At 41.8% G+C, this 15826-nt stretch overlaps 1 protein-coding gene across 3 annotated transcripts; it reads left to right on the forward strand.

Annotated features, from left to right (window-relative positions):
• Positions 1-251: 251 nt before the first annotated feature.
• On the forward strand, positions 252-8335 carry tspy (testis specific protein Y-linked). Of its 3 annotated transcripts, none has more exons than XM_042492223.2 (8): positions 252-1658; positions 1762-1839; positions 1927-2038; positions 2435-2604; positions 3834-3910; positions 4191-4396; positions 6643-6693; positions 6883-8335. In XM_042492223.2, the coding sequence occupies exons 1-8, from the start codon at positions 699-701 to the stop codon at positions 6918-6920; spliced, it is 1692 nt and encodes a 563-aa protein (XP_042348157.1). In that variant the 5' UTR covers positions 252-698; the 3' UTR covers positions 6921-8335. The 3 variants fall into 3 exon arrangements, with proteins under 3 accessions (XP_042348157.1, XP_042348159.1, XP_042348158.1); XM_042492224.2 differs by having other exon boundaries at positions 253-1658; positions 2450-2604; XM_042492225.2 differs by lacking the exon at positions 6643-6693.
• The last annotated feature ends 7491 nt before the right edge of the window (positions 8336-15826 follow it).

The raw sequence follows: 15826 nt of genomic DNA on the forward strand, positions 1-15826 counted from the left end.
ATAATCGCCTGTTCAGGAAATGACCCGACAGATAGGACGTAATGAGCTATGATGCATTCATTAATGAAACAGTCTTTTTGGATATTAAATAAATATCAGGATATTTTGCACAAATTCTCGTTATGTTTGTCTCGCGACAGCCGTCAGCTGCTGCACTTGCTCGCTGCGCAGTTAAACCACCGTTACAGACAGATTGCCGTGTAAACACACCCTTGTCTTTGATTGGTGGAGAGGTTTTAGCGCGGCGTGCCGTAGCCAATCAGAGCATTGTTTTTCTGTCACGTCGATGCACGGATAGTAAGCTAACGGATATTGCAAACATAAACTAATATAAAGAACGTGGGTTGTTTCCAGGGGCCGTACAGCACGGTGAGGTTTGCCCGTTTGGAGTATTTCATGTTTGGACTTTTATTCTGGAGAATGTGGAGCGGCCATCGCTGCGAGGACACACACATTGAGTAACGTGAGCTAAGTAGCGTTAGCATTAGCCTGCTAATTTCTAACAAGGCCGCGGAGAAACACGAGCTGCTTCCTGTTCAAGCTCCATTGAGAATGTAGGTTGCATCACAAACAGCGTTATAAAATAATTGCTTTGTATCTAAGTAGCTAGCTCAGTGGTGTAGTCAATTGCGTTTAAGTTTGTTTTAGTTGTGCTCGCGGGCTACCTAGCTTGTTAGCTATTTTGCTAGCTAGCTAGCATGAGTGAAGTGACGGGCTGCAAACAGTCCGCTGACTCTGCATCGAGGAAACGGTGTCCATCACCAGACCAAGATGAAAGCAAAACTATCCCCTGCAAGTCCGCAAAAGTGAGTGACGCATCAAATGAAGCGGGGGTCGCTACAGAAAGTTGCAAAAACAGTGAAGCTGAGAGTAAAGAAATAGCCGGGAGCGAGGGAAGAGACAGGGAAGGAACAGCAGCTGCTGTGCAAGCAGATCAGGGTTCAGACCGCACAGATGGCACCAGTGCACTGCCTGTCAACAACTCCAGTGCTGATGGTCACAATGCCAACAATACAGAAAAGCCACAGTCCTCAGACGCACATGGGTCTGCAGAGGCAAAGGCAGACACAGAGAAGACAACAGGGACAAAACAGGGTCCCTCAGCTTCTCTGGTCCAAAGCGACTCAGCAGCCATAGCAGCTGCTGAAGCTCTTGCCAGTCTCACAGGAGGAGACGGGGAAGACAGCCAAGAGACTCCTTGCTCATCCGAAAAGGCCAAACAGGTGAAACAGGGGAGCAAATTTAAACAACGTGGGGGCCACCAGTCCTCAAGAACAGGCTCTAGAACGCAGGCAGCTGCTGCAGATAGCTCCACATCTGTGCACAGCACTGACAGAGAAGATGCAGATGAGATGCCAGAAGCAGATGAAGGTGATGAATCCATATCTGGGTCTTCCTCCACTCCGAGCTCCTCTTTCCCATCAGACAATGAGGACAATGACGATGGGGAGTGTGCCATTGTGTCAGTTAAGATGGCCCCAGAGATGAGACAGTCGGTGGCTCTCCTGGCGCAGGTGCAGATGAGACTGGAAGCTCTTGAGAAGAAGAGCGCTCGGCTTCACCAGCGGCTGGAGCTGAAGATAAGTCGTCAGCGCCGCCCACATCTGGATCAGCGCAGCTCCATCACAAAATCAATCCCTGGCTTCTGGGTGACAGCTGTATCCTTGAATTTAAAAGAAGTCCTCCCTTTTCCATCCCTATCTTGTGTTTGAGTTATCTAAATAAACATATGTTGTGTTTTCCTTAACTTTAATTTACCAGCTGTTGAACCATCCTCATCTCTCGGCTCACATTGATGAGACGGATGAAGACGCTCTCAGTTACATGACTGATCTCGAGGTAGGAAGTGTTGGTGTTCTCTTACAAGGTTCAGCTGTTTAATATGCCTGGTAGCAACATTCAGATGTTTCCTCGTGTTGTTTTCAGATCGAGTCCTTCAAGAATAATAAACTGGGTTACAGGATCCGCTTCCACTTCAGACGGAACCCATACTTCCAGAACAACATCATAATGAAGGAGCTGCACCTCGGCATGGGAGGTAAATATAATCATGGTAATTAAGTCAAGGCAAAGTTGTCATACATAATGAATGTGCAGTGTTAAGTCACACTTGTCATCATGACACTGTAAAGGTCGTTTTATTATATAGAGCCAGGTTATAATATGTATAATGTATCAGCAATATATGCACATTTGATGAGTAAATTTTGTTTTCCATTTGGTACAAGATCATCCTAAACATTTCATTTCGGCAGGGTACATTCAGTCATATTTTTGAATAAAAGGAACAACACATTCTCAGGAACAACTGCCAAAAAATCCTGAGGTGTGATGAGTAAATATATAATAGTATAAAAGTAATAAAGATGAGTATTGTCCTTGTTTTGAGAAAATCTACACAGCCATTAAATTCTGGCTCACCTTGTAATTCCAGCTTCTCCTGTTTCAGGATCTCCTATGTCATTCTCCAACCCCATCCTGTGGCACCGTGGACAGAACCTGACGGCCCACAGTGAACCCCGGAAGTCGTCGCGTGGCGTCTATCAGACCTTCTTCAGCTGGTTCAGTGACCATAGCAACCCAGGACAAGACGATGTAGCACTGGTATGGCTGACTGCACTCTCACACTGACACACGTTCACGATTATAGCACACGGAGTTCAGCGAGATGAGCGATGCATTAATATACACGCCACACAAGGGTCACCGAGTGTTAAAATGAATAAATGAATCAGACTTCATTTGTGTAGCACTTTTCCTACAAGCAAAACTGTAACACAAAATGCTCTAAATAAACAGGACTTTACTTGACAACCATTATCTGCAACCATTTTATGACAGCTGTCTGCTGGAACAGGGTTAAAGTCTGAATAATGTTTTTCTCCATTTATTCAGCTTTCTTGCCAGTTTATGATAGACCAGTATTGTTCAGGGCTATGCACCCATTCAGATTAGCAGGGTAATGAAGCAATAGTAAGTAGCAAGATTTTGAAGCAACACAATCATGACTGTTTTCCTGTGTGTGCAAGTGCTACATTACACTAAGATTAGTAGGACTGTGTTTAATGTATTATCTGGCACAGTATAAGGGACAAAATTAAGACTACTAAAAAGTTGGCGGGTTTATATCTTTGCCAAAGCCAGCTACTGGATCAACAATTGGCTTGGCCATTATCAACCCGACAGGGACCACAGGGTGCTTTTTAAACTTTTTTCCTTTGTTGAAAATTATACAATGGTCATTACTTTCCTATTTTCCTGTTTTTCAACACATGATAATGATTATATGCTAAAATCATAACATTATCCCATTCACCAAAAAGTCAGTTTAATAACTTAATAATAATTTTTTCAGTGTAATAACTATGGAAAAAATAATGCTGCACTATTTTTTAATGGAATTGTAAAAATTGTCCTATTTGGAACTGAATTGGATATTGTTACGGTTTTGGCAGATAATCATTAAAAATGCTGAAGAAGAACAAGAAAGTAATGACAGGTATGTTTTTCAACAAATGAAAATAAGAATGTGGCCGTTCAAGTACAGATTTCAGAGTTTATGAGCTGCACATAAATGCACTGAAATCCCTGTTGGGTTGAGGTTGCAACATTACACACATCAGTTTCCACATTAACAAATGCAAAGTCGGCTTCTCATTTCCCACCGCTGCACACTCGGTCACCAGGGACGGGTTAGTAACTAGCTTCAGCAAGGATAGAGTGTGGGTTTTTGTCCCTAATACTGCTCTACAGTATTAAACACTTCAGAGTGAATATGTATCCAAACATACTGAACTTAAGTGATTTGAAATGCCCTCTGTGCTGCTGTTTAGATACTTAAGGACGACCTGTACAGAGACCCTCTGAGATACTACCTCACTCCTCTGTGGGAGCCGAGAGAGAACGGCAGGTAAATCAAAGAGATTCTCAAATTTGTGCTCAAGTCACAGACATATACAGTGTGATGTGTAGTGAGTGGACAAACCACTTATTAAGCTATAAATTCTTGAAATATTCTCAGCCCCAGGGCCTTAAAGTTATAGTTCATGTGTAAAATTTTTACAGTTTCCTGATTCCCCCCTTTTTCTTCCGGCCGGTGAGACCAGGTGGGATGCATACCATCACAATGAGTGTGTCTTATTGACATGAATGTGTGTGTGTGTGTGTGTTTGTTGGGTTTTTTTTTACAGCGGTGGCTCTAGCGGGGCCAGAGCAGCTGACAACGGAAATGGAGATGAGTGTGTGGTGATCTCTGACTCAGACGATGAGCCCGGTGAGGAAGCTGGTGAAGCTGAACAAGGTCACAGTAGGGAGGAGGAAGAGGAGGATGACGAAGAGGAGGAGGAAGAAGACGAAGAAGAAGAAGAAGAAATGGAGGAGAGGGGGCCAAGTGCTGGTCAGTGCTAATGTAGAACATATTAAGGCAGCTAAAATCTCACTAGTCCACAAGGCTAATCAGGGAAGAGTGACTAGTTATTTATAAATAATCACACAGATACGCCTTTCACATTTGATTTGATTTTAAATACACCTGCTTGTATTTTAAACTTATTTTAACATGTTTTGAAAATGGTAGATAGCCGTTGTTGAATAATTCAGTGTTTTAAATTCACAGTATTTGAAATTGTGTCGGTTGTGAATGAGAGGCTATAAGGGCTTGTTAGTATCAAGTTCACTGGCTTGTGTTGTAGCTGTGATAGGTGTTTTTTTACGCTTTGCTTTCCGAGAGCAAAAGTATACAAAGGCAACGACAACTTAGGCCCACTCTCAATACACTCTTCCCCCCTATCACTTAGCAGCCCTTATCCCTTTCATTCACGCCAAGGCGTAGGCTGTCCCAAGTCTTGTTGGGATAGACGGTTAGGCAAACTGTTTGGGCTACATGGCCCTAAAAAAACACACTCCAAACTAGTGTGTCAGTGTAACCAGTGTTTTGAGAATCCATCAGCAAGATTACTGCACAACCAACAAAAGAAACCCAAAAATCTATTTTCTTTGTTAATAATGATTTAAAAACGGTGAAAATCATCATATTATCTAAGTTAATGATAATAATAATAATAGAGATTATTTATATAGCACTTATCAAAACCAATGTTACAAAGTGATGCAAACTTAAAAATCACAAAACAAACACAAGACAAAAAAATTAAAAACACAACACAAAAGAAAAAAACATAAGAACAGTACACAGGAAAAATTGTTGATTTTTAAATTAATAATTTTAATTAATAAATAAAATACTTACTACTACTATACTACTAAAGAAAAATTTAGAATCAGAGGTTAAGAACAAAATCAAAACAGTGCAACAATTCAAGACTTAAGTAGAATTGCAGGTATTATATTAATAAAACAATCTATTATAAAGAGATTATAGGAAGGTCTTTTGATAAAAATAAGTATTTGGAAGAAGATAGTGATATAGCAAGACGGAAGTTAAGTGTTTTATTTTATCACAGTTCTTTATAACAAATATACCAAAAAGAAACTGCAAGTATGCCAGTGTCTCGGTAGTTAACTAGCCAGTTAGCGAGCTGACGTTGTGGCTGATTTGTGCACGACAGTCCCCAGCACTGACGACAACCAATGATGTATATCAGGGTTTTAATGTCGCCCTGTATCATACGGGAAGATTTCAGACACAACACCTTGTAACTCGGTTCTGAAGGGCTAGATGCCACGGGAAAACGAGGGGAAGCGGTAAAATTAAGACGGGATTCGGCCTTACTTCTTTACTGCTCCCATTGAGAAATTGAGCTAAACCATGGTGCTATTACGTTGCAAAAGTCACTGCAGTGTCCTGTGTTGTTCTAGCCAATGCATCCTTACACAAGTCTTCATGACTTTCCAGCGCATGATGGATTGTGAGCGTGGTCGGTTACAAGGGCGCCACATTTAAAATTCTCAATGGGAGCGCCTGTGTCTGCAGTCTTCATTTTAACATCTACTCAGACTTCAGACGTCTTTAAAAAAGGGGCTCTTCCGTCGAGATTTGTCTGAACGGATGCGGAGGAAGCCAGACACGACAGTTGGCGTATAACAAGGCCGGTCAGTGTCTTGGTGTTGATGTCAGGAGGATGTTGCCTCAGCAAGTGCAGCTCCCGCCCCTCGCCCTCGCCCTCGCCCTCGCCCTCGCCCTCGCCCTCGCCATCACTGTGCCTTACAGCCTCCACCTGGTAAGTTTAAGTGCCTCCCGACATTACACTTAGATCGAAATATAAAAGCTTGACTGTGTGCCAACTTAGCTCCATTTACCACCTCTGACGCTGCATATATCCAGGCAAAAGAGAGAATATTAGAAGTTCAACTGCTTTTTAAAACTATAAAACTAAGCTGTGAATAACTACATGATGGAAGTAACTCATTCTCCATAAATTCAACATAAGACTGTTACTCAATGCGTAAAACTGTTAGCTTGCCTAATTGTTAGCCCCGTTACGTAGCCTGACGTCAGGTCTTCGTTGTCAAATAAATTTTTACCTTCGACTGTGTGTTTTTAACGATCGGCCAGTAGACAGATCTAAGTCTCCGCTGCCTTTGCCTACTTCTGCTCTCGGAAAGCACAGTGTGAAAAGCCACTATATAAATGTCTGGGTAATGCAGGCTGAACTGAATAGACAGGAAATATTTCCTCCTCAGATGAGAGTCCAGAGGAGAAGGATGATGGTGGTGGAGAAATTGTGATTGACGGTAAGACAACTATCACAACAATCAATCAGTAGAGGGGTTGTAATCCTGTGGGATAGTAGTTCATATAGTTTGATTAAGCTGATTTTTATCCTACAATCTCAACATGCTTTGCTTTGACACTAAATAAAGAGTTTGGGGTGTAATCATTTTTTATATCAGGAAATCATAAATGTTCCTTTTGTTCTGCAGGCTCTGACGACAGTGAGCAGGAAGAGGAGGAGGCCTGAAAAGGCGCCGATAGGAAGAGGTGGTGTGTGTCAGTGAAGAAGGCGAGTCATCGAGGGACCAGAGACCAGGAAGAGGACGCCCAGGTTGACATAGAATACCAGAGCAATGTCATTTTTATGCACAGAATATCAGTTTTTGTTTTTTTTCTACCTAAAAAAAACATAGAAGCATTTTAAATCAGGGTTAACAATAATAAAGCCAAGGCAGCATGGTTTCCCCTCTATTTTATACACTCGGTACTGTGCATTCTGATTCACTTTTTGCAAAAATATTCTTTTTTAAACTGGTTCTCAGGCATATTATGCCAGTCAGTTCATACACGTAGTGTCCTTCTATTTAATGAGGAGCATCGTAAAACAGCCTGCACACACGTCGGCGAGGTCTTGTGTGCCGCTACTTGTCAGCATTAAATGTTGCATTGAAAATTATTTAAAAAGAAAAAATAATAATGCAGAAACCTTCAGTGGCATTATGTAGTGGTTATTTCAAGGCAAAGTTTGGCTGTTTTTAGTATTGACATCACTAGATAAATTGACAATAATGACAGTACGTTTCAGATGCACTGAGTACTGAACCAAAATTTATTCTCAGGGATGATCATGGTGGTAGTTTTATGGAAAGAATCTTACTGATTTTGACATTTTCAGACATTTACACACTCTGGTGGTTGTTGGTTGTGTATAGGGAAACGTGTACTCTACTGTAGTAAATAGGAACAAATATTGTTTTAATATGATACCTGTGTTTTTCCTTCTTCACCTATATGTTCAGTCTTGTTAAACACAACCTCCATCCCCCCGTCACAACCTGTAAACCGTCTCTGATGTTTAAAATCATGGCGTAGTTTTACCAACGTTTTTGTGGATTTTTTTTCTACCCTTTTAGAATTTTAACTTAATTTGACTTTACTTTCTAAAACATTTAAGATTTGTTTTCATGTAATGTGTTTTAAGGTTTGTGTTATCTTTTTAAAAAGTTGATATTATGTTTTTCTACACGTCCACATTAAGGCATGCCTGTGAGCATGAACTGTAAGACAGAATGAAAACATTAAGGCTTTTTCTGTGCACAGTGTCGGTAAATGTCGTTAAAAACTTCACAGCAACATTATGGGGTGCACTGTAACAAATTAGTATTTGTATTCGCTTACTTTTCTTAGTAATGACCTGTAAATAATATTTCAGCATTGTCTTTTGGATAAGACAAGTACACGTGTTTAATCCATGGATGAATTTATCAATTAATCTGGAGTTTTTTCATAAACATGATCAGAAAGTTATATTTTGTGTGCTGTGTTTTATAGAACACTGTAGTTTAAAGATACCTACTTGTTTGTTGCTTTGGTTAATTTTGTTTGCTTAAAGATAAATGTCCACCTTTTGACTCAGACCTAATAAAATAGGCAGTTGTTTGACCTCGTTTGTGATTGTATTTTCTGCACAATGAGCTTGTCTGCCATTGAACTCGAATTTGTGCATAGTTGTCATTTAAGCTGTGAACGCTACGTACATTTCCTCACCAAGTTATGCGATGGCCCCTGTTACTTTTAAAAAGAAAATTTGCCAAAAATGTTGTAAAAATTATATTGCACCAAGAAGTGTTAACCAACAAAATAAAATGCTTTGGGAAAGGTTTATATTCAATGTAAGAAAAGATACAACACAATGTAATATAATATAGAAGAAACAAATGTGCATTATCCGAAAAGTAATGTAAGCCAAAATAATCCTTCCTCTGGCTGTCTGATTCTAGAGTGACCCAAAAACATGCAATAACTTTAACAAGTGTTGTATAAGAAACGTTTAATGCCTTATGTTTCATCGTAATCTTTTTTGTCATAATGTTATTTTTTATTCTAGTACACCTGTATGCATGGGTGAATTATGAATTATTTTTAGTGGTTTTGTGTAAAAAAACAGAATTGTGTGTCTCTCTGGTCATGTCTTGTTGTACTCAGTGGGATCTGTTTGGGGTAATTTTGCTTGTTTTGCATGTTTTCTGTCACTTTGTAGTCATTTGTGACACATTTGTGTGATTGATTTGCCTTATTGTCTTGTTTTTGACTTTTGTAGTCCTTTTGTTCTGTCAGGTAATTTTGTATCAGTCTTATGGTTTTGTGTTTCTTTGTAGTTGTTTCGTGTCTGTGATTGTTTTCCCCATTTCGTAGTTATTTTGTATTGTTGCAAGTGAAGCCCAGGGGCCCCTCGGACACTTTGGGCCCCTGGGTTTGTGCCTGGTAGGCCCATCTAGTAATCCCTCTTTGCCTGTATGCATTTTTCCCCCTGAGCTGCCATAATAGTTTACCCTGACAGATTCCTACATTTCACTGTCTCAAATTGCATATGTTGGAGACCATTTAAATAATGTTTCTTCATCTGAGCTTTTATGTCCCCGTCACTTTTCAACTTAAAGTAATGTCCTTTAATCTGTGCACAACAGAACCACAAGATGGCAGTGTAGTTCAGGTTATAGTCACATCTGTTGGCTGAGGTGTTAATTTTAGTTATGGGGGAATACAGTATATCATATAACACTTTGATGCCAACATTGAAGCTCTCTGATGTGCTTTAATGGGAAATAATTAAATCCTGCCTGTACACAACTGTCTGAAGTCCCGGGAACTCCTAAATAGCAAAGCGTACATGTGGGATTTATTTACCTAAACGTCACCTCTTTGATATCCTTGGCTGCAACACGTTCTTCTTGAAGAGAAGAATCAAACGAAACCCACTGAGATACAGCTGTTCTTTAATGTATTCCAGCTTTGATATGACAGCAGTGTGTGATATCTGACATTTCCAATGTAGCACTGCAAATAGCCCCGGGCAAGACATTTTTGGACAGGCCCAGACAAAGGAACAGCAGCGGTGTTGCAATGGTACACTTAAACCCTTGATTCCACTTTTAATGCACAGCTATAAATATTCCACTAGCAAAAACCTGTCCTGCTGTAGGCCCAGCAGCACCCAGGGTATGCAGTCTCGGATGGGCATATACTATTAATACTGATGATGGAAACACGTTATACCCCATGTAATGATCCCATGTGAAACACAGTGTTTGTCTCCTCTTTGAAGCAGCTTTATTCAGCCCACCACGGAGCACACCATGTTTTTATGACTATGAATTAATAATGGGGTTGGTTCCTACAATATTGATCGTGACAAACTAAGTACAGATTGCTGGGACAACAAAGCCATCCTCGGGGCTGCTTTGTGGTCTGAGGGTTGCCTGTGAAGCCTTTGTTATGTATAGGGTGGCAAAAGCCTAAATGGATTCCCCAGTGTAAACTACACTCCCCTGGGTTGAGCTGGTGTTGCTACTGTACACAAATCATCTTGTCAAGCTGCTTCACGCTCTCACGTTTCACAAAGTAGTTCCTAGGAATCTGCTACTCGGACGGATTCACTTTGGACTGAAAAATGAAAAGATAACACACAGGAGCTCATTCTTCACCTGTGTGATTGATGTTGGGAAGGAAGAAAATTTTCTCCTGTAAAACGAAAGGGTCTGGTGCTGCTCTCCGAGGCACATCTGTAGTCTGATAGGTTGAGGTAGGGCCCCTGAATACTAAATACCTGTGTGTGTGCTTCAGTGGCACCTCCAAATAGGGGCCAAGCCCCCCCCTGCTGCCATTGCTGCCCTCCCTGGCAAAAATCACTTGAGGCTAATTGCCTTTCAATACCCGTTTTCCACCAAAATTAGTGTGTTTATACCGGTTTTTAAACACGGGCAGAAGCACTAAAAATAGGCTATAGACAGCTTTTCCATTGCCAGTAGAGCAGAGCTGTGTACACACTCTTCAGTGGACGAGTATGTGTGTGGGGGTTGTTTTGGTGTCCGTTTGACATCATTAACAGGTAAACAGCAGACAGCAGCATGAGGTCTATACTTTACAGTGGTTTCTTCTCTTCATATATCTCTTACTTATTCAGTTTCTCTTTCAAGCTCGGACTAATTTGGATCGAAGTTTAGCGCTGCGTAGGTGGAGACGGGTGATAATTAGTTGCAGCGCATCATTGCATCTCACCGGGGGTTGTGTTCCCATCAATGCCGATCGGAGTCAGAGGGGATAAATACGCGACTACTGCAGAGTCATTTGACCCAGGTGTGAATGCTGATTGTACGCTTGCATAAAAAAGCCAGATGATAGCTGTTTTTTTGTGCAGTGGGAATGAGGCTTAAGTGTGGTGCACTATTTTTTTAAGCTAGTGTGAAGGTTGTGGTGTCTTGTGAAACTGGACAACCTAAGGGCCCTGACACACCAAGCCAACAGTCAGCCATTAGTCAATGTCGGGCTGGCAGTGAGCGTTTGGCACTCTTTTTTTTGCTGCGTGTCCCGCACCTTTGGCCCCTATTGGCTCACATGGGCCCTTGTGAGCTTATTTTTGGATGATTCTGAATCATCGTCAGAGCTCATGGGTGAATGAAATCACTCTGATTGGCAGTTCAGCTCAGCACACAGAAGAGATAAAAAAGTGAGGGTATTAGATTGAGGAAAACCTGTTATATTAGGCAAGATTATTTTTTTAGCCATTGAGCTCTTTAGCAGAAGCAGTTTGTATGTATTGTGTTGCATACGGTAAATATCCTTCGTTCCTTTGACATCAGGTTGTATTGTTAATGTGCTAACTGGCTGATCAGCGTCTTGAATTGTGCTGTTGGTCTCCCAGTTTCCTTTTTTTAATGACAAATACAGACTGGCGTCACCTGCTAGTTTGGAGTTATTTCCTCTTAAACAGGTGCAGAGCATATGTGCTTGTTAGCCATTGATTGCAGACTTCGCAGTGTGGTCAGTGCAGACCGTGGCTGCCATTAGGTCTTTGATGTTGGTTTGGTGTGTCTGGGCCTAAAGAGGCTGTGGCACACTCATTCATTTAGCTACCGCGAAGGTCGTGGTATTTTGTGAATCTAGACAACCGAAGGCATCCATTTGTGGCAAGACTGTCAGCATAGCTTGTTGGGAAAGGGGCTAACTAACCACAAAGTTAAATTTTGGTGAGGGAAAAACTGGAATGGCCCTTTTCAAAAGGGTATATGTAAATGAAAATGGAATCCATGGGTACACACGACCCTGCCCTAAATTTTGAAAGGCTTGTTCGCATTAAATGTTCTTTTACCTTACAATCAGTGGAGGCCTACTTGTTCATATTAAAAATGGTATGTTTTCCTTTTTATGGAAAAGGACAACATGGCTATGGAAAAGGACAACATGGCTATTTAAAGAACAATGAATTGCCTCATGTATTGATCATTGACTTTATAATAAAGATGGACATCATGACAGAAATGAAGCCAAAACATCTCGGTCGCCTCCTGGTGGCTGGTCAAAAAAGATGGATCATGGGTGTATTCCGGCCTTTTTCAGTGGCCCAATCTGACCACCCATATGAAAAATTTCTGGGGGCCCCGCCGGTTTGTTTCTGCACTACATGCTTGCGTGCTTGTTTGTGAAAGCTTGAATTCCTTTATGCACCTCGATGCATGTGTGCATGTCTACAGAAGCTGCATGTTACACACTTACCTGCAGGTTTTCAACACTGCGGTGCACGTACGCGTGATTGTCCGCTTGTCAGCTAATCAAGATTAAGCGCAGCATTTGAACTGTGCAGAAGGGGGGAAAACAGAGGGATGAGAAAAGGGGAATAGGGTGAGTATGATTGAGGGAAATGGATGAGTGCAGCGATAAGCGGTGCTGCCTGGGCCCTGACAGATACACACAGCAGATGGATGACTCTTATCTGGGAGATCACAGAGTGCATACTCACGCCTGGGCCCAGTTACAGAGAGCCACGATCACACCAGACAGATGAATAGGCCTGCCCCCCACCAATCACATTGCACATACAGTACACACAAGTGCACGCGCACACCTACACACACAACCACTTGACAGAATGAACAGATTGCAGCGCTTGCGTTACCTTCATGTCTTTGACATTGAAATTCACCTGGAGTCCGGTGTCTCCAGGATGCGTGCAAAGAGGGGAGAGAGGAAGGGTGTTCAGAGAGATAAGAGAAATCGTTTTTATTTTAATTGAAACTGAAGCAGCCGAGCAAATGTGCGCGTGTATGCGTTTGTGCATCCTATGTCTGCATGCACACACTGTATACATGTATGTTGGCGTGCAAATTTGTCTGCCAAAGAGAGCCACATGCACTCTTTTCTCACTTTTTTTCCAGCATGACAGATTTTTTCACTGATGAGCACAAACAATGTCTGTCTTAGAGGTTAAGATGGAGCTGAAGTCACACATACTCAAAACAAAAAAACATTTTAGATTGTTTTTGCACTCTGACACTTAACTGTTAACCGGCTATTACCAAAGGCTTTTGCATGAGTGCTGACAGATTTATCTTTGAAGACACAGTGCTTTCACTCATCCGCCTCACATCCCCACTATCCTCCTTTTCATGTACAGTAACCCTCCCTCCCTCCTTAACACACACCCCTTGTTATTTGGAAAGAGCTCTTCTTCAACAGCTGTTGATTCTCCCAGCTGCATTTTATAGCGAGCGAGAGTGCCAGTCTTGTCTTCAAGGCAGATGGTGGCTGGCTGGCCCGGTGGACACGTGGCAAGTTGGACGACTGCGCTCCATCTCAGGGAAGCTGCAGCTACATTATGTCTGTACAGCACAAAAACCTGCAATCACCTCACTTTCAATACGAGAGGCGAGCAGGCTGCGACTGGAATGCACGCCACGTATGCACCCTTCATGTCAAAGATGTTTTCCGAAGTTGCTCTCCTTTGATAATCATCGGTGTGTGAAGTTCACGGGCGTCACACAGCACCTGTTCTCTTTATCTGGCGTTTCGATGTTTACATTTTTTACTGACCTGTAAGATAATAATTAGAGGACGAGTAAAGCCATGTGAGAAGTGTGTTATGGTTGAAAATAGAGCAAATAATCCTGAGGAATATTGCACCTTTATTTTCTCTACTCTATAATTTCCTCTCAGGGTCACGGCTGTCTATCCCAGCATGCGTTGGCGACGCCCTGGACGTGCCTCTCTGCAGTGGGCATGTTGAAACACTCCTCGATTCATCAATATACTTGTAGGAAAGACCATCAGTAGGTCAAATAATGGGTTGTTTTTGCTCGAGGGGACAATACTCTGCTTGTAGTATTCTCATGATTGATGTGTCTGAGGGCCAGGGATTTATCCAGAGCCTTTGGTTGGCCCAAAGGGATAAATGTCGACCTTCTATCCATTAGATGAGAAGATCCTCCTGACAGAGCTTTTTGTGGACCAGAAAGAAACAGTGTTTGTTTTCTTATCCATGCTGTCTGTCTCCAGAATCCATCATGCTGGAGGCCTGTATGGCCATTATTTCCTGCTCCTTGTCCTCACGTACACGGAGTAAAAATACACGTTCCACTGGTGTGTGGAGAGCTGTTGCTATCACTTTAGCGAGCTGAGGCAGCAGTGGGCGCATGCCGGTCAGATAAGACCGCAATAGGGTTAAGTAAGAGATATGGATGACGTTGAGAGGTACTTATGAAGCTGTGGGAGCTGGTCAGTGTACCGGATGGTGCCAAAGTTGAGAGCACGCGGAAACCTGAACCTTGGCACACACTCGTGACTCATTTCCTTAGCTGGAACAGAGGGATACCTCCTCTGAAGCAGGAAACAAAGACTCCCTCCTGGACACTGACACACCACTGCCTGTAGATCATCTGGCTGATACCCAACATGAGATAAGGTTACTGCTTAATATGTCTGCGGTATGATGAATAAAACCTGAGAATGTGCATTAACAGAGGAGAGGGTTCAATCACATGACTTGGACCAGAGTCAAACTGGAGTCATAAATTTTTGATAACTTCACACTCAACTTGACAAAATCAAAAAGGACTTTAGCTTAATTTGGACCAACACCAGTGACTCCTGGCTTCACTTTGACTTGAGCCTTTAGACTTGAAAATACTTGATATCTTCCCCCAAAGATTCAAAGTAATTTATTTAAAAATTGTGCCATAAATCAGCTCATTTCCTGATTCAGACAGAATTAATCGTGTTCATTCCTGGCAAGTCAGCTCTTAATTCCCCAGATCCACTTTGTTCAAAACCAATCCAACAGCATCCAATCAAGTTGCAGGAAAGAACCATAAAGAGATCATATTAACTTACTGAGCACCTTTTAAAAACAAATAAATAAATAAAATAAAAGATAATTTTGTTAATGTACAAAAACTATGTGGTAGTTAAAAAAGACAGGTTTACAATAACAGAGATGCATAAACCTCTGACTTTGTTCGACTTTTGAGGTTGCACAAAGAACGGTAATAGAAAGCTAATATTAACATAGCCAGCTAATGCTTAGGTAACGCTATTACTCTTGGTCAAAGTTTAGGACTCTGGACCATAGACTCTAAAAGTAATGGACAAATTTGCTGAGATGTCCCAATGCTTTATGGACTAGCTTCTTCCATTATTTTATAGTCTGTGGGACTGACTCACTTTTGGAACCAGCATCAAGTGGCCATTAGAGGAACTGCAGTTTTTGGCACTTTCATGTTGTTTATTCTTCAGCCCCGAAGGTTGCCGCTTGGTGTTGACTCTGGACTTGAGCACAAAGACATGACACTTAACTTGTAACTTGCCAAACAATGACGTGTTCCCGCCTCCGCACGTTAAAAACAAATCAAAAATAGTCAGAATTAAAGCTTTCTGACAGTTGCCAGGACCTGCCCTCCTCTGTGACCTTTTACACACTGACACACCACATTGCCTCATGTGTTTATTCTATTTTACTGCCTTACAGGGCCGTAGCTCAGAATACATTCACCCTCTGCTTTGTGCCTTCAGTGCGCCATACTGCGTCACAGCTCACCACAAAGCCAGTAACAACGAGAGGCGCTCTGAAAGCTGTTTTAATTTCAAAGCTCACAGCTCCGTTAA

This window comes from Plectropomus leopardus, chromosome 9, assembly GCF_026936395.1.
Source record: "Plectropomus leopardus strain MGB_pleo_1.0 chromosome 9, ASM2693639v1, whole genome shotgun sequence".
Lineage (NCBI taxonomy): Eukaryota > Metazoa > Chordata > Actinopteri > Perciformes > Serranidae > Plectropomus > Plectropomus leopardus.